General features: G+C 36.0%; 1 protein-coding gene across 5 annotated transcripts in view; it reads right to left on the bottom strand.

The window, feature by feature from the left end:
- The window catches only part of LOC150080207 (uncharacterized), a 441,155-nt gene that overhangs the window by 9,213 nt on the left and 411,594 nt on the right, over window positions 1–20,348 (bottom strand). For all 5 annotated transcript variants that reach the window (XM_090382091.1, XM_090382092.1, XM_090382095.1 and 2 more), the window contains one exon: window positions 4,869–5,005. In XM_090382091.1, the coding sequence (XP_090238217.1) occupies window positions 4,869–5,005 (137 nt within the window). The remainder of the gene's footprint in view (window positions 1–4,868; window positions 5,006–20,348) is intronic.

The raw sequence follows: 20,348 nt of genomic DNA, 5'->3' as shown, positions 1-20,348 counted from the left end.
ATGCTTCTCCTTTACAGAGGGTGCTGAAGTGTGGAAGGTGAATGAAGATGGTGACTGTTGAGAGAAACAAGCACTGTGCAGTCACTGAGTACCTTCATTTAAAGGGAGTGTTACCAAAATAAATTCATGAAGCCATACAGCAAGCATCAGGGGAATCTCATCCTTCATACTCCATGTCAAAAACCGGATTGCAGAATTTAAGTATGAATGAGACAGAGTACTGAAGATGCACCCCACAGCGGGAGGACTGTTACTTTGTTGACATCTGCAAATGTGGATGCCATTCATGACCTGATTAGTGCTGCTGTCACATTATTCTGAATGTCATAAATAATATCAAATCGGTGCCCTTTCAATCTCATTCAAGATCAAAGAATGAAATTGAAGCACACTGAGACAACATTCAACACCTTCCATGAGTGAGCTCATGATCTGGGGTGACTGTTTTAAGAATGAAGGTTTCTTCAAGGTGGGTCCCTAAAGCACTGAATGCAGATCAGAAGTGGAAAAGAATAAATTTCCTAATTCATGTTGTCATGAGATTGTGCAGCATTCTGAAGCTGATGAAGCTCAGTTTTGGGGGAAGTATGTTGCTATAGATGAAACATGGGTGCATCATTTTGATTGTGAAAGAAAAGAACAATCAAAACAGTAGAAGCATCCCTCTTCTCCCCTCTGAAAAAGTTTTGGATGCAAAAGTTGGCTGGGAAAGTCATGGCACCTGTCTTCTGGGATGCAAGAGGAGTGAGGTGCCATTATCAATGTCGAGTATTATTCTAACCTACTGAGATGTTTCCATGAGGAATTAAAGTCAAGAAATTGACCAAAGGAGTTATCTTGTATCAGTGCACACAGCATTTGTGACTGAGGCAATACCAAGTGACTGGGCTTGAGCTATTACGGGATCCACCATACTAACTGTATTTGGCTCCAATGGATTACTTTCTATTTCCAAATCTCAAAAAGGACTCGGAAGGACAGAAATTCGACAGTGACAATACTGTGATGCAACGACAACAACTGGTTGGAGTTGATCTGAATTTTATATGAGTGGGTTACAAATGCTAGTAGATCGTGCCAAAAAGTGTGTTGAAAAATAAACAGGTTTTCACAACTTTCCAGCATTACTTCTTTGAGATGCTAGAAACTTTTCAACCTTCCCTTGTATAAATATTAATACAAGTGTAAATAAAAATTAGACATTTAAATGAACTGAAGAAACGTATATATAATGTACATATGTTTACATTTGTATTTGTAATCATTTATAAGAAAAGTAATGCCGGGAGAGAGAGAATCCCCCAGTTTTTTTTTTTCCTTTGATACAAAAACAAGTATTTGTGATGTACTTATGAGGTGTGGCTATTAAATAATGAAACTGCGTGCACAACCAATACACACCAAGCACCACCTGTGAAACAAAAGCACAGCAGTTAACCATGAACTTTTCCCTAGTTGTCTGCCAAGGCATTCCAACATTTCTCATTCACTTAGCAGTAAGACAGGTTTTTAAATACCAATACCTTGTGTTTTTGCAGTTGCCAGAGAAATGACAGACAAAAGACTCAAACAATGGATCAACCTCAAACTTTTAATAGAACTAAAGAAAACACCAACTGAAAGGTATAAGTTATGTCAATTTTACGGGAAAGGTACTATGTCAAAAGCTTGCATGTTTAAATGGCATAAAACATTTTTAGAAGGAAGAGAGAATGTGGAAGACAATGAACAACCAGGCCATCCAGTATCCATGATGAAAATGAGGTCCAGGTAAAGCCATTGAATTTAAGCAGAATGGTTGAATCAGAACTCAACATGGACAAAGAAACAGTGAGACAAATTTTAACTTAAAATTTAGGCATGAGAAAAGTATGCCAAGATGGTGCCGAAAACTGTGAATGAAGATCAAAGAATAAGACTCCAGAAAGTGTTTCCAAGTTTCTGAAGATGTTTTGAAAAAAAAAAAAAACCCGAACATCCAGATTTTCTGGGTACTGTAATGTAATTACTTGTGATGAAATTTAGCTGTTGCAGTATGAACTAGAAAGAAAGACAGGCAAAGCAATGGAAGACAAAACAATACCCCAGACAAAAAAAAAAAAAAAAAAAAAAAAAAGTCAAAATCAAAAATGAAAACCATGCTTCTTATTTTCTTTAATACTAAAGAAATTATGATGACTGAATATATCCCACAAAATGAGATTGTCAATCAAACATAGTACATTGAAGTTCTGGGCTGCGTGAAAAAATTTGAAGGAAGAGACCTGAATTGTGAAAGGATTGCTTTATCAAGACAATGTTCCATTTACATCAACGTTCTCTCTGTTTGCCAGATACTGGCCAAAAAACAAATCCATGTGTGTGAACGTGCGCCCTACTCACCTAGACCCCTTGTGACTTTTTTTTCTCTTCCTTAAACTGAAAGTGTACTTAGGGAGTTTTTGGCTTCAGTCAATTGAAGATATTCAGAAAAAAAATCAACTGAAGTGTTAAAAGGGCTTAGAGAAGATGACTTCCAGAAATGTTTCTGTGCTTGGAAGTAACGTATGGAACAATGTATGCAAGCCCAAAGCAATTATTTTGAAAGGGATAATTTGTAAGGTAAGAAATATTTCATTATGTTTATTTTATTGCAAGAGTCTCATTATTTAATAGCCACACCTTATGTCAAAAGGGATCAAAATAAAATGCAGAAATCAGATTACATAAGAGAGAGAGAGAGAGAGAGAGAGAGAGAGAGAGAGAGAGAGAGAGAGAGAGAGAGAGAGAGAGAGAGAGAGAGACTGGTATTTAAGGAGCTGGTGGACATTCAAGTGGTAGATGCTGTTCGTGCAGGGCAAGGTTTCACAAATTGTAAGAAGGGTAGTATATTATCATCAGCAAAACTATGGACTAAATCAGAATAAAATTAAAACTAAATCAGAGAGCTGTCCATCACTTGCAATGAGTGGTAAAAGAGAAAGCTGGATATCTGATTGATACTATCAGAATCCATATTGATGATCATTGATCAGATGAAAGGTTCTGGGATAGTTTGGAGTTGGTTTATGGATTTCTCCATTAAATTAAAGAGTAGAGGTAGTATGGGGTGATAACTGTAAGAGAAGGATTTGTCACTCCTTTTAGGAATTGGCTGGAATGATGAGCAAAACCAATGGAATTAGAAAGTGTAAAAATGCAAACCGAACAAGAGCAAGCTAGGGAGCACAAGACTGGGGAAGAAGTGAAGAAATGCCACCAGGACATAGGGATTTATTGGCCTCAAAATTGTTCAGAATTCTTCTAACGTACTTTTGTCAAAGGGCCATGGGCGACTGAGTGGAATGTAATGGGTGTAGTAGGAGGTGGATAGGTGGTTTACCAAAATCATTGATATAAGAGTGAGAAGAAAACATGATGATAGCAAGTCAGTTTTATCTTTAGATGAGGACAAAACAGAACCATCAGGTTGTAACAGAGGTGGGAGTATAGATGGACAGAAGTTGTGGCCAGTAGCTTTGGCAAGAGACCAGAATGCTTGACTACCATTTGGATAAGAAAAATTTCTACTCCTAACTTTCCAAAATTGAGGTTGGACTGATTTATAACTGTTTTACAATCAGTGCATGTTTTAGTGTAGGCTGAAAATGAAGCTGGAGATTTGGATATAAGTCAACTGTGATATGCTATATTTTTGTCATGAACAACCTTTGCACATTTATTGGAAGGACAATGTTTAGATAAAGGATAGGATTTTAGAAAACACTGGAATCTGAAACAGTAATCCAAGTAAAAGTAGAAATCATGTAGATCGTCCTATTCCTGTAATGCCAAAGAGGCTAAATTGGGGAAGACTATCACCGGCTTGTGATCTGAGGTATCTAGAGGACTACTAATGAATGCCGTGTATTTTGAAGAGGTCACACTGGCGAGAAAAATATCAAGTGTTGCATGTGTAGTCAGGACTGTCTGGTATTTTTAAATAAAAATAAGTTGCATGAGATCATTCGTATGTGCAAAAGCCTCAGTATCTCTCAACTAGCTGGGTCCATGTAACTAGAAAACTAAAATCAGCTGGAGTTGCAAATATTAAAATCACTAAGGAAAATTACCTTGTTGAGAAAGTTTGATTTGGAGAATCCTGAATTTCAAAGAAAGGGAAGTCAAAGAAATCAGAAAGATTAATGGAATTGGGAGAACAACCAATGACAGAATGGGATAGAAAGATTTTGAGTCAGAGGAGATCAAGAAGAGGATATTCCAAATTAGGAAATCTGTGACAAGGAATATCAGAGAGGATAAGTACCACCTTTCAAGTGAGAAAAATTAGAGAGTGAATAATTAGGGCAACTCAGATGAGTACTGGTTGAGGTAACCGATAATTGGAGGCACCTCCGTAGCCAGGTGGGAAGGAGCAGCAGTGTGCAGCACACGCTTCTTGATTAGACCGGGGTTCAAGACCGTGACCACCAAATATGGAGGACGCGGAAAGGTCAGGAAATGACTACCGCATACTCCCGGAGCAATATGGCCTTAGTTGCTAATGCTCCTAAAAAAAAAACAAAAAAAAAAAAAAAACACCCAAACTGATAATTGGGATTTTGTCAGAAAAAGTAAGTGGGTTTGGCAGATTATAAGTAGAGATGGATATCACTGAGATTGAACTGGGTCTATGTATATTTGAGGAATGAATGAGGAAGTTTTGGGGATGCTCTTTAGATATTTTCACAGATAGTTTGTTCTATTACACTGATGCATTCAGTAGATAAAGTAAAAGTAGGTATACTATTACAATTGCATTTTATACATTACTTATTGCCATTATTTTAATTTAGCTAAACTAAACTTGTTCAAGCAATTGAAGGAGAATAAGCATAAAAAAGACATACCTAATTTCAGCAGCTTGTGCTCTTATTTCAGCAAGTTCATGAAGGCGTTTTAGCTCTTTTTCTCTTTTTCTGTCTTCCTTTTTCCATTTAGAGACCACATTTCTTCCAAACTCTCTCTGCTTAAGTTCTTTTAGGCGCTAAAAAGAGAACATAGAGCATTTTCAACAAACTATAACCTAAACTGTGGTGAATGCCTGTGAATCTGACATGTAACATGAAAAGTAGGAAAATGATTAAACTGTAAATTATGAAATTATTAAATGATAAATTATAATAGATGTATAGAAGTCTGCCTTCACCCAGGGGGTGGTTGATTGCTGGAACAAACTTCCACTTGTTTTTGTGGATGTGGATAGTTTGAATAAATTCAAGGAAGAACTAGACAAATTCTTGGAAGGGATGGACTGCTGAAGTGGTTATTTTTTTGCCTGATGCCAAAAATCAGCCTGCTTTCTTGCATCATTTGCTACTACTATACTAGTTATTATAAAAGGCAATAACAGGAGTAACACAGAAGATATGATTCAGAGACTAAATCTATTATGTTGTACTGACAATTATTTAACATTAAATGAACTTGTGAAGAAAGTATAAGGAGCTTATGTGGATTATAACACAAGATAGGTATTACATAAATACCTATCTAGTGTTATAATGAAAGAAGCAGCTAGGACTAAATTCTTTTCTATAATAATGGATCATCCCTGGACTGTGGTGATTACCTGTAAGTCTGACATGTAACAGGAAAATTGTTAAAATGATTAAACTACCACAATCACAATGACAATACTATGCACAGAATATGATGATTAATCCTGGCAGTGTTATTTTTTTTACAAATGTAAAATATTACTTATATGTAATTTTTATCTGTTATTTTAATCCAAAATAAAGTTTCTTTCTTAATTCTGGTGAAAAAAAAGAACATAATAAACTTAAAATATAAACACAAAACTACATCAATTCCAATTTCATGTTTACAAAACTGTTAAGCATGCAAAAATTCAACTTGTGTGTGCCCACATTTTGTCAAATAAATAAACCGATAAATATTAATAATCAAACAAGAAATCATTTTATATAACAATTAAAAACAATTACAGTAGAACATGGATAAGAAATTCCTGCATAAGAAGTTTTCCCCTGTACTAGGTTTGGTCTCTTAATTCCCAATTTCAACTCTATATATTGTAATGTATTATTTTCCCGCATAAAAAGTACATGGTAACATGGTGTATTATTATAATGACATTTTCCTACTTAATGTTTTTTAAATATGTGTAAAATAATAAGAGAAGTTTACCTCAATATAATACGTAGAACACTTCTGTATCATACTCTCCAGCAATTAAAACAAAAAAAAAAAATAATAATTATGAGAGCTTCTTTGGACTCAGGGGAGGTACCCATGGACTGGAGATGTGCAAATGTGACCCCAATTCACAAGGGAGGATCAAAGGCTAACATAAGTAATTATAGACCTGTGAGTTTAACTTCTGTTCCCAGAAAATTAATGGAGACACTGGTTAAAGAAGCACTGCAGGATCATCTAGACAAGACTTCAGTTATAGCTCGGACACAGCATGGTTTTGTTAAGGGGAAGTCTTGCCTGACCAACTTGATTGGATACTATGATGCAGTCACAAAAGAACTGGATGCAAGGAATAACTTTGATATTATATACTTGGATCTTAGAAAGGCTTTTGATACTGTTGCAAATGGAAGACTGCTGCACAAATTGGAGCAGTGTGGCAATGGAGGCAAATTGCTGCTATGGATAAAGGGGGTGGTTGAGGGGGAGAAGACAGAGAGTGGTAATCAATGGACACTGCTCATCGTGGACTAATGTTATTAGTGGAGTCCCTCAGGGTTCAGTATTGGGTCCTTTATTGTTTTCTGTATTTATAAATGATATTGATGATGGTATATCAAGCTTAATGTCCAAGTTTGCAGACGATACGAAGGTTGGCAGGGTTGTCAAGGACACTACTGACACTATGCTGCTGCAAGAGGATCTGGAAAGGTTGAGCAGATGGGCTGAGAGGTGGCAAATGAAGTTTAACATTGACAAATATAAAGTACTAAATATGGGAAACAGCAAACCCAGAGCAACGTATCAACTCTGTGGTACTACACTGACAGTGGTAGAGAATTAAAGGGATCTGGGGGTGGTTGTGCAGGCAGATATGAAGTTCTCTAAGCAGTGCAGATGGGTTGCAAGAGTAGCTCATGGTGTATTATCAATGATATATAGGAATTTTTCTAGCAGGGATAAGGAGGTGATTATTCCCTTGTATAAGTCAATGGTCAGGCCACACCTAGAGTACTGTATACAGGCCTGGAGGCCTCATTTCAAGGATGTAGAGCTGCTGGAACAAGTACAGAGAAGGGCAACAAGATTAGTGAATGGAACAATGGGGTGCTCTTACGAAGAAAGGCTTAAGTTTTGTGAATTAAAGTGTCTGGAGACTAGGCACCAGCGAGGTGATCTGATAGAGGTGTACAAAGCCTTGAATGGTTTGAGCATGCTCAATGCTGATGGGATTCTTCCTCTTGCTCAGAATAATCACCTGAGAGGGCATACATTCAAATTGAGGAAAGACAGATGTAGGATAGATGTGCGGAAATTTGCCTTTAGCCAGCGGGTGGTTGGTAGGTGGAACAGACTTCCATCCCTTGTCGTGGAAGTTGATAGCCTAAATAAGTTTAAGGCTCAGCTGGACAGGTATTTCGAATGAACAGAGGGGTGAAGTGGAAGTGGTTATTTTTTATTTATTTATTTTACTTTTTTTTTTTTTTTTTGGCTGATGCTGCATAAGCTTGCTTTCTTGCATCAAATGCCTCTACTAATGCTAAAATCGCAAATCTTACATTACAGTAAACAAAAAAAAAATTCAATTGAAGACAATTAGAAATCAAATGAACACAATTAAAAATTAAAAGAAAATTAACGAAAAAAATTGCAAAAAACGATTTTCCTTCCTGAAGCTGACAATCCTTTCGTTCCTGTGACCACGACATATGGTCGAAAAGCATTGTCAGCTTCAGGAAGGAACATTGTTTTTTGCAATTTTTTTAATTAAATTTCTTTTAATAATTTAATTTTTGTGTTCAATTCAGTTTTTTTTTATTTTTTTCCTTTTTACTGTAATGTAAGATTTGTGATTTTTTCGTTTTTCGAGTATCATACAGAAGTGTTCTACATATTATATTGAAGTAAACAAATCTTATTATTTTACAAATACTGATATCAACGTAGAACATATTGAGCATTACAGCACTGGTTCATACTATCAAAGTTTTTTTAAATATAGAAATTCTTTATTATTATATTACAAAAATATAAATGGTTTGCTTTGCCTTGAAACAGTAATTTTACTTTAATATAAACATTTTTGCAATTGAACAAGTTAGTGCATAGCATATTTTAGTTTGTAGTAAACCACAAAATAGGTGAAATGGCATCGTTTTTTACAGTTCATACTAATGGAAGTGACATATACTCTGTGAATGCCTTCACAATGAGTTGCCCTGATATTGTATTACCACCAATAAGCAATGCTTTGTCACTGGAGAAGACTAATGTTATTTATTCTTGGTGGATACCACCACCTCTGGGTGGTGGTAACCACCTCGGCAAAGCATTGTTTATTGGTGGTAGTGCAATATCAGGGCAACTCGTCATGAAGGCATTCACAATATGAGACATAATAACAACTAGTTATTGTCTGTGACTCTATTTTCAGGGAGATGTGTAAAAGGGAAAGGAACAGGACCAGAGTAGGTCTGCCAGGGGCAAAAGTTGATGTTGAATAGATATCTTTTAAGGGCACAAAGGGAGATATTGTTGTACACATTGTCACTAATGACATTAAGAGTAGGAGATCTGCAGATTTACTTAACCAAGTATAGGTCAATTCTGCCCAGGAGGGAATGTGCAAGGTTCATGGGGTAGAATTTTTCTCAGCGTGGTCTGTCCTTGTTAACAGAACAGACTGCTTCTACAGAATTGGGATACACTTATATAGACGGGAGTGCAAGAGTGTTTTCTGATGCTATTGAGGCAGAGTAAGGTGGGTCAGAAAACTGCTAGATTGGTGGGGAGATTCACAGACTAAAATTAGCAGCAAGGCAGAGGTGAAACTGATTCTTGCACTGCTTCTATAGGAATGAGCAGCAGCATGGAGGGTGGGGTACTGGAGGTTTCAGGGACTGGTGAAAGTCATCATGAAACAAATAAATACTGTTAGGGCAATTAAGAATAAGAATAGGTGCAAGTATAACAATGCTTTCCAGCACTGCTATCCTTGCACCTATTCATCAGATTTATTTACTATACTTCTATATAGTAAATAAATCTGATGAATTTGAAGTGCTGGTCAAGACATCAAAGGCAATATTGTTGGGATATCAGAGACGTGGTGTCACAAAGATATTAGGAATGCAGAAATGGAATTTGGGAAGTACAATGTGTACAGAAAGAATAGACGGGGTAGGAAGGGAGGTGGGGTTATGCTGTTAATTAAGAAACACACAAAATCTAAGGAAGTGCATACAATTGATGCTGGTGGACAGTGCAATGTTGAGTCAGTTTGGTGTGACATAAGCACTGGGAAAGCAAAAATGAAAGTAGGAGTATGTTATCGGCCTAATGACTCTAATTAGTACAATGAACAGCTGTACAGAGAAATAGAATGGGCCAGTAAATCAGATTGTGTTATAATGGTTTTAACTTTCCCAAATATTGACTGGAACTTGTGGGCTGGTCACTCGCACACTAGCAAGACTTTTGTGAATTTATTGGATGACTGTTTTATGCATCAGCATATTCGGGAGGCAACAAGAGAGTGTAATATTCTTGATTGATTTGGTTATCAGTAGTGAATATTCATGCATTAAGAATTTGCAGATAAAGGAACTACTAAGTAGCACGCTGTTGTGTACTGATGTGGGATTTACTTAAAAGATATAATTACCATTAGGGGTAAAGAGAAGGGTTTTTGCTTCCACAAAGGTGATAGAGTGGTCTCAGACAGTTTTTAAATTCTATACAGTGGGACCAACTGATGACGTTACCAACAGCAAATTCTAGTGGGAAGCATTCAAGGAACTAATCATGGAAGCTACTAGGTTTCCATACTGATTAAAAAGTATCGTTCAAGGTTTAGGCCTGAATGGATGTCAGATGAACTAATGAGACTCGTGGCAGGGAAGAAAAATGAATGGGATGCATATAAATTATCAGGCGACATAGAAGCTTATGGATATAAGCTAGTCTGTAATCAAGTCACAAAGGAGATTAGTCAAGTGAAGGCAGATTACGAGAAATATTTGTTTATATAAACTCTAGAAGGGGATGAATCAGATTGGTCCACTTGATATTGATGATTCGACTGTTGATGATCACGCTCAGATAGCTGATAATCTGAATGAGTATTTTGCATCTACATTCACATGAGGAGTTATTAAGGGAGGAAAATGCTGGAAGTTTATCAAACTGTAACCGGATGCTTAATGATTTTGTAATAACTGAGAGCAAAATGGAGGAGAAATTGCTGAAGTTAAACCTAAGAAAAGCACTGGAGGTGGATGGGATCTATCCAGTTATATTGAAAGAGGTGGCAAAGGCAGTAAGCAAACCCTTAGCCATAATTATGAGAGCATCCTTGGACTCAGGGGAAGTTCCCACAAATGTATTCTGGGGAAAACAATGGAGTCACTGGCTAAAGATGCATTGCAGGATCATCTAGACAAGACTGCAGTAATAATTCAGACACAGCATGGGTTTCTTAAGGGAAAGTCTCGTCTGACAAATTTTACTGGATACTATGATGTGGATAAAAAGGAAGTGGATGCAAAAAATAATTTTTATATCATATACTTGAATTTTAGGAAAGCTTTTGACATTGTGCATGGAAGACTACTGTACAAATTGGAACAGTAAGGTATTAAGGCTACAATGGATAAAAGGATGGTTGAGTGGGAGAAGACAGATTGGTAATCAGTGGATGCTGCTCTTCGTGGACTAATGTTATTAGTGGCGTTCCTCAGGGTTCGGTGTTGGTCCCGCTGTTGTTTTGAATATTTATCAATGATACTGATGAATGTATATCAGGCTTAATGTTAGTAATGGTAGTGTGCTACTGCAACAGGATCCAGAAAATGTGGGCAGTGGCAACTGAAGTTTAACACTGATAAATGCAAAGTACTGCATATGAGAAGCATACCAACACTTAGGGTGGTAAAAAATGAAAAATATCTGGAGCAATTGTGCAGTCAGATATGAAGTTTTCTGAGCAATGTAGACAAGCTGCTAGATCAGGTCATGGGGTATTGTAAATGATATACAGGAATTTTTCTAGTAGGGAAAAGGTGGTGATTATCCCTTTGTATAAGGCAATGGTCAGGCCATGCCTTGAGTACAGGTCTGGAGGCCTCATTTTAGGAAGTACGTAGAGTTGCTTGACCGTGTACAGAGAAGGGCAGCAAGATTGTTGAGGGGAACAAGGGGGGGGGTCCTCTTACCAAGAAAGGCATAAGTTGTGCAAGTTGCAGTGGCTGGAGACTAGGCACCTGCAAGGTGACTTTATTGAGGTGTATTAGGCCTTGAATGGGTTGAGCACGCTGAACTCTGATGGGATTTTTCTGCTTGCTCAGATTATGAACCTGAGGGGACAGAAATTCAAATTGAGGAAAGACAGCTGTAGAATAGATGCGTGGAAATTTTACTTTAGCCAGCGGGTGGTTACAAACTTCCATCCATTGTTGTGGAAGTTGATAGCCTAAATAAATTCAACGAGGAACTGGACAAACCCTTAGAGGGAATGGGTGTGTGAATTTTTTTTTTTTTTTCTGATGCTACATAATTCATACGCTTGCTTCTTGCATCACATGCTTCCATTACTATTACTATGCACTAACTTGTTCGATTAGTGAATTTTCAGTAGTCTGAAGCATTCAGCACTAAAACCTTTTTAGTATAAACATTCTGATGTAATAGAAGTGACATATTGCAATTGTTTTCGATATCCATAATTGGATATGTTGACCATGTTAAGTGTTAAGTTCTGATGGTTGTGAACAGTTCTGAATTACTTAGTTGATTGTTACTCTGTCTTACTGTAATTGTGACCTTTTAAGTTATGTTTAAACTCCAAAGGAGCTCATCCTTCCAACTTGGTAATGAGTTTAATGAACAGAATGTTAAGCAATTAGAAATCCTCAGTTTAAAAATGTTTCCCATAGGCGGAGTAAAATATTTATAAATTCTGAAATAGTATTTAAAACGATCTTTAACTTATATATGTGCATCCTTTAATTTTTATTTGTTTAGTTAATATTTCATACCCTTAAGGCCATTTTCCCTTCTAAGAAGTTCTAAACCTCCACTCCCTTGGAAAACTTATCTGGGTTCCACTGTAAAATACAACAAACGTACCTAACTTTTGTTGCAGCAGAGGCAACCAGCAACCCTATCTAATTCCTCACGGGGCCACCGCTGCCTCTTTCTCCCTCCCTCCTTCCTTCCTTCCTTCCAGGGGGAGTTCTAATGGTTACCTGTAGCAGGATAGCCATTATGTTACAGTTTGAATAAAGCATGTCCCATGCTGTGGGTGGGATATGCTTTATTCAAACTTTTGCTGCACTCACTACTTTTATCATGCACACGAATGATAAATGCAGTGAATAACAGCAAAAGTAACATACAGCTACAATAATGGATATATCAAGTAATGGCAATAATGAGCAACATTCTTTGGTTCCTTGGATCTCACAATAACTAAGTTTTACTGTATTTAACAACTGTTGACATTTTTGGATTCCATGTTGAATCTTGTCATTAGCATGTCATCTCCATGCAGAGTACGTAAAAATTGCAAACAAATCCAAAGATGAGGTGAAAGCTAAACTGTTGTTGTTGCTGGTTTGATTTATTGATGCAAGGGCTACTAAGGCCATAATGCACTTATTACAATATTATTTGGTACAGAAAACTAAAATGTGTATCGGTAGCCTCAATGTTGAACAGTGTGCATTTCTATGTACATATCATTCCCCCTCCCCATCTTAGTGATAAATTTGAAAATGTCATCTCAGGTATATTAGCCTGAGTCTATCAGGAGACTGGAAGCAGGACAGTCACAATGGCAAGTTACATGCAGCATGACTTGGTATCACAAAGTTTTTAATTAGCAGGTTATGGAACCAGTTTCAAGAAATGCAGACCATCCACAGATATCCAAGGTGAGGATTGTAACCCATCAAGTCCAGGCAAGAGCTCTTCCCCACCCCATCCGTTCCCATCACAGTTGACACTTGAACAATATTCAGCTATTCAGAAGTTTTGCAGCAGTAACAAGGAATGTGTGTTAACATAAGCCAATCAATATCATCTGCATAACCACGGACTTTATGTGAGACCTATAGTTGTTCCACTGAGTGCGCAATATCATAGGGCCAGAAGAACATGGACACTCAAACATTGTAATTGGACTGATAAAAAATGGTGCCATGTGCTTTTACAGATGAGTCCAGGTACAGTCAGATTCTCATCAGGTCCTAGTGTGGTGTGAAAGAGGATCCCAAAATAACCCAGTGTACATAAAAGGAACATAGTTTGGCAGAGGTGAATTTCTGGTATGGGGTTGGCACTAGTCCTCAGAAATGGAACCCTGACTGCACACATGTATAGAGATGAGATAGTGCTACCCACATTTCTTCCCTGTGCTGGTGCTGTAAGCAAACCAAAAGGCACGGCAGTGTCTTATACGATGTTGTACTGTTACATATTATATCTGCAAGTGCATGTTCACAGGCCAATTTTTATGCTGTGTGAACTGAAAAACCAGGAATAACTCATGGCAGGGACCATACTCCTCCTGCCCGAGATCAGCTAACTTGACTAGCCTTGACTGAAGAGGACTTTAGAAATTCTTTCACTCAGTGATGGGACTCGAACTCAGATCTCTCCAAATGAGTAACAAGCAGCAAAACCACTACATTGTCACAGAGGACAAATAGTACCTTGGATGTGAGGCCTGCTTCTTCCCCAACCTGAATTACATAGAGTACTTTGGAATTAGTATTGGTAGTGGCAAATGATGAAGAAAGCAAGCTTTTACAGAATCAGGAAAAAAAAAGTTCTCATCACCTGTCCAACCTTTCATAATAATTTGTTTAGTTCTTCCTTAGATTTATTCAAACTACCCACTTCCACATCACCTGATGGAAGTTTAGCAAAAGGACTTGTGTGTCAGGAATAAGAATATTAAAATCAACCTTGCAACTACTGACAAAATGTTAAAAAAAAAAAACAACTATTAAAATATAGTGGAAAAATAGCATATAGTACAATAGAAATTTTATAAAGAATAAAAGCTAAAACATAGATATAAATAAAATATACAAATAAATACCAAAAGCGATATACCAAGAAGCTTTCAGAACAATGTGCTCCTTTATCAACGGTGAAGATATATAGTATGGCATATCATCATTAACTCTACTGACTTGATTGTTGTGCCGGAGTATAAACAGAACATTTATTTGTTATATTGCAGAAACAGAGAACATATCACACATGCACTACAACAAATGAGCTACTTTTCTTCAAAGAAGCACAGTGTTCTGAAAGCTTTTTGGTGTATATTTTGTTTTTATTGCTTTTAGTATTAATCTGTACATTTCATTTCTATCTACGTTTCAGTTTCTATTCTTTATAAAATTTCTATTATCCTGTCCTTTATTTTTTCACTGTATTTTAATAAAGTTTTATTTCTTACATTACATCAGTAATTGCAAGATTTATTTCACTTGTTCCTACCCAATGGCTGAAAGCAAATTTCTGCACATCTATCCTACAACCATCCATCCTCATGTGTATTGTCCAAGAATGAGGAAGGATGTTATCAGCATTTAGTACTCAATCTATTCAAAGTGTTAACACCTAAATCAGATTTCACAGTTGCCTAGTTTTGACATGCTGCAATTGGCAATGGTCTAGAGCAGTGTTATGCAAACTTTACCAGTCCCAGCCACCATCTGGTTCCTAGTTTAACTGGCAGACCCTCCCAAAATAATATCATTTTGTGTTATTGTTCTCAATGATAAAACAGTGTGGTTGGGAAACAGAATATTTCCTTAAAAATTTGCCTGTCCAATTTTCAAAATATAGATTTAAAAAATAGAATTATTAGGGCAATAGGTAAGCTTCTATCTTTTTTTTTGCTTTGTAACTTATTTGTGTCACGTGCATAATGAGTAAAGAATTCACCCTCTTGCTGACCCCTTCACACAGACTTAGCTGCAGACCATAGCACTGCCCTACTAGGAAGATGGATGCATTGCAGCTCATCTAGATCATCCAGTGACCCTTAATCAGCTGGAAACAGTGTTTACACAAGAGTAGCAATTGATTCTGTAACCAAAAGACCAATAATTGCATCACCTACTACTGTGACTGAGGCACTAACAGAGAAATGCTGATGGTGGTATAAGAATAAGTATGCATTTCCTGTACAGCAGGCTTCATTTGCCCACAGGATCTTGGTAAGGAATATAGAATCATCTGCACACTTTTGTAATAGCCACATACAGAAGGCTCTTTTTGACAGAAATGAGTAGGCTGCAGTACTTGACCACAAGACTGAGATGATGTCACTGTTCTTATATACTGTGGTTAATGCTGTCCATCATTTCTTCCACCAGCTCCAAAATGTGGAAGCTTGTGTGTATGGCTGCTGTTGACCAATTTCAGTCTTTGATTGAACGAAAGAATTGTATATATCTATCTGTTGACACCAATTTGGATATTTCTGTGAATAAAATATGGTAGCTGCACTATGATTTCCCATGTATTCATCCAATACAAGATGCATCAAATGGGTAATCAAGCTGAATGAAAACTGCTGTACATTTGTATGATGCCAAACCATTTATTTCATGCAACAATGTAATAAGATGGCATCACAAAATGTGTTAATATAATTAAGTGCTTATAAGGGAGGGAAGGAAAAAAAAAAAAAGTTTCAATTAAGGTTTAAAGATCTGGCTGTTGCTTTACTTCAATCAATTTGAACTTCTTTATTTTCTTTTTTTTTTCAAATCAGATGAATTAAGGCAACTTTGGTCCAAATCACCTAACCACCCTTTTCATAAACCTTTTCTGATGCATCACACCCCACATTCTATTATGAATAATAATTTTATTATCACGCAATGCGAGTTTTGAGACCCACCATCTTCCCATTGGTTAGTCATAGGAAGCAGCATTACTCTGTAAATCAACAGGCAATTTATGTTTTTTTAATGAATTTTATTTTTTGAATTCATGTTGTTTGTGTCATGTACATTTTATGTTATTTATTGTACTCCAAAATAACTAACTGTTTGCATCCTTTTCTCTGAGGGACATAAAGAAAATTTTAACATTATTTTTCTTAAAATTATGCCAATTTTGAAAGAATCTTCGAAATGTATTTTTAATTCCTGTTGTCATCAGAAATCAACTGTGGAATTTATGATATGCATATATTTATTGAATTAACTTTATTTATTTCACTACTTATACATTTAAATGTATTAAAAAAACTTTCTTCTCCAACCCTTTGGAAAAGAGAGTGGTACATGAAAAGTTATTCTCTTTACCCACCACTTGGGTTCCTTTCTTGATGTTTGTCTGCAGAAATGCACAGTGTTCAACACAGAATGGGATTACTGGTATACAATCCACCTTCCACCTCACCCTTCAGTCCTTATGCATGTGGAGATTGTGTAATTTACAAGGATTCAATATGTATTATACAAATTTTGCCAACTGCAAAATTTTTTTTTTTAAATTGCGAATCACTATGAGACAGTGGTTGTGGTTTTTTTTTTTTTTTTTTTTTTAATGTGACAGTTCAATAAGTATGACTTTACTGTAGTGTGACAGATGATGGATTCTTTAAAACTAAATGAATCTAGATGGGCTGATCCAAATAAGATTTTGGTTTTCATTAATTTTTTATTGTGGTATGTTTGTCATGGTAAAATTATATTTTTGAAAAAAAAAAATAAAATAAAATAAATAAATAAATAAAAAAAAATAATAATAAAATAAGTAATAAATAAATAAATAAATAAAAATGTAGGAGGAGCTAACCAGGAATCTTTTTTTTATAACATTATAGTGATTAACATGTTAAGTAAGAGTTTGTGTGGAAGTTGAACTTATTTTTTGAAGCATAACACTTAGTACACATTAAAATTCACTTGATTGCAATTAACATGGTATAATTAGTATTATATATTATATGGCCTCCATAGCTAAGTGGTCAGGGGTACAAGTGAAATAGCACATGCTGATGCTCTTTGAGTAAACCAGGGTTCAAGACCCTGACTGCAAAATACGGTAAATCTGTCAACTCACACTGGACCATCATGGCAGATTATGGTCCATTCTCTCAACATGACTTGTTGAGGTCTCCATCCTGCAGTGGCTGCAGATTTATTTCTTTATTTTAATTAGTATTATTCACACTTTACATTAATTCATTATGAACAATCAAGTAATGTCTTTTTCTCAACACATTAAAGTACATTAAATTGAGAATTCTTTGGGGCGTGAGATATATTTTATTTAAAATCACAAAAACTTAATGAATTTATTACATTAAAATTAATCACCATGCATAATGATTTTTGTCCATGCAAAAAGAATGAAATTACAATTTTAAAAGTGAAAATGAAACTGAATAACTTACACTATGTTTAAAAGAAATTCATATGAGCTGATGAAATTCACATTGTAATATTAAATTAAGGCCAATAAGATAGTAGAGACACATGACAAAATTTGACAGAGTAAGTTAGGTGCAAAATGGACGTAATTTTAGGCCTGTTTTTCACATAACTCAACTATATCTTATATATATGTCAATTAGCACATGTTTAATACAATTTTTACATATCTTTTTAGCCATGATCAAAATGTAAGATTCTCTGGACTGTTTATGATTCCATAGCACAACCCTTCATATGGAAAATTTTACAAAATTCAGAGCTCATCAGGATAATGAGTCAAAAGGCAGTTAGTGCATATAGGTGAAATTACCTTGGAATGGGCTCTAGAACATCCTTCCAAAACCTAAATATGCAGGATTTTATTTCATTCTGTGGTAACACCATTGATAGTGAATGCTGTAAGTTGAGATGGTAAGAGACATTATATGCTTTTTTCATTTTATTTTTTCTCTCAAAAGAGAAAAAAAAAAAAAAAAAAATGTGCACTAGTATATTGAAACAATGAAGGAGTGAATTCTTTGAGCTTATGACAATTAATGTTGATTTTGTAATTTGTCCAACCGTTATGAAGACTGAGAAGTCACTACTCATCCCGGTGGACTACTCATTCTGCCTTGTGGTGATTCTTCAGCATGGCAATGTAACACTGCACAGTGCTTGTCAAATTCAGAAATTGCTAGAGTGATCCATTTGGAAAATTGTCAGCCAGCTATATAACCTACTATTGTCAACTACTGAATAACACATTGAGAACAAGTGAACAAAAAGTTGTGCACAGTAGAAATGCTTCCCATTAATCACGTAACAAAAGTTGTGTCTACTATATACATAGCCTCTCCTATTGCATTTGGGAAGAATTACAGACACATAAGGAGTGAATTCCTTGAGATTATGACAATTAACATTGATGCACATGTCCAACCATTATGAAGACTGTGAGAAGTCATTGTACTCATCCTGGTGGACTTCTGCCTTTCACTGCACAGTGCTTGTCAAACTCAGAGCTTGCTAGAGTGATCCATTTGTAAAATTGTCAGCCAGCCATATAATCCTTCATTGTCAACTACTGAATAACACATTGAGAATAAGTGAACAAAAAGTGGTGCATGGAAGAAATGCTTCCCATTAATTACATAACAAAAGTTCTGTCTACTATATACATAGTCTTTCCTATTGCATCTGGGCAGAATTAGATATTTTGTTATTTATGCATCCCATGTTTGTCGCTGAATAATTACACATACACACAGGGCCATGGCAAGGATAGTGCAACATGTGCATGGCACAGGTGCTAGCATCTTGGGGGTTTGCTGCTGCACCATCATAGTACGGATAGTGATGATTTATTTGGTTATGTTAAGTGGTAACTAAGTGGCTGATTATATGTACTAGAGAACTGTAATTTGTCTGAAAGGAATATTGACAATCACTATATTGTTACAAATGTTTATACAACTGAAAGAAGTTGAGAACCAAAGTTAAAACTTTTGTAATTTTTGAATGTGCAAGAATAGTGGGTTCTTGTTGTAATTGGATTTTAACATCTTCCACACGTAAATAACATGATATACTAAGAAAGGTAGAACACTACTCTGCATAAATTCAAAATAATTTATTGAAAAAGAAGTTGCCATTTTTTTACCTACATGCTGAATATGAACTAAATAAGCCTTAATTTTTTTTGTATACAGTCAGTTCTGCTATAACATGCATTTTCGCAACGCAAATTTGCTACAACACAACTGATATATTAGGGAACAATACGAGTATAATGTGATTTTCACATTATCTAATTTAATATTGGTGTGTAGATACACCATAGACAACTCTTAAGAAACTACAAAGTAATTGCTGTAGGCATCATTTGCTCTTTCTCATATTGTGCTCTGCCTTCACGACGAGTTGCCATGATATTGCACTACCTTGAATAAGTAACGAAATATAAGCTCTGCCTAAGTAACAATAGAGAAGACTATTGTTACTTATTCTCAGTGAGTACCACCACCCAGACATGTTTCAAGGCTATTGGCCTATCATCAGTGGGTGGGCAGATACCCTGGTATTGCAGACATGACGACCCAGTTGTGAAGATAAACACACAATATGAGAGATGCCAAAAGGTGTATATGACAATATTTAAAATAACTAAATGCACAAGGCATAATACATTAAGAGTTTAATGTCTATATAATATCGGTGTGTAGACACACCATAGACAACTCTTAAGAAACTACAAAGTAGTTGTTGTAGGCATCATTTGCTCTTTCTCATATTGTGCTCTGCCTTCATGACGAGTTGCCATGATATTGCACTACCTTGAATAAGTAACGAAAAATAAGCTCTGCCTAAGTAACAATAGAGAAGACTATTGTTACTTAGGCAGAGCACAATATGAGAAAGAGCAAATGATGCCTACAACAACTACTTTGTAGTTTCTTAAGAGTTGTCTATGGTGTATCTACACACCGATATTATACAGATATTAAACTCTAATGTATTATGCCTTGTGCATTTAGTTATTTTAAATATTGCACCTTTTGGCATCTCTCACATATTGTGTGTTTATCTTCACAACTGGGTCGTCATGTCTGCAATACCAGGGTATCTGCCCACCCACTGATGATAGGCCAATAGCCTTGAAACATGTCTGGGTGGTGGTACTCACTGAGAATAAGTAACAATAGTCTTCTCTATTAG

The sequence above is a fragment of the Mastigoproctus giganteus genome, chromosome 9 (genome assembly GCF_048544385.1).
Source record: "Mastigoproctus giganteus isolate SK-2022 chromosome 9, ASM4854438v1, whole genome shotgun sequence".
Taxonomy (NCBI): domain Eukaryota; kingdom Metazoa; phylum Arthropoda; class Arachnida; order Uropygi; family Thelyphonidae; genus Mastigoproctus; species Mastigoproctus giganteus.
The sequence above is the reverse complement of the archived record's forward strand: the minus strand, read 5'-3'. Positions and strand labels throughout refer to the sequence as shown.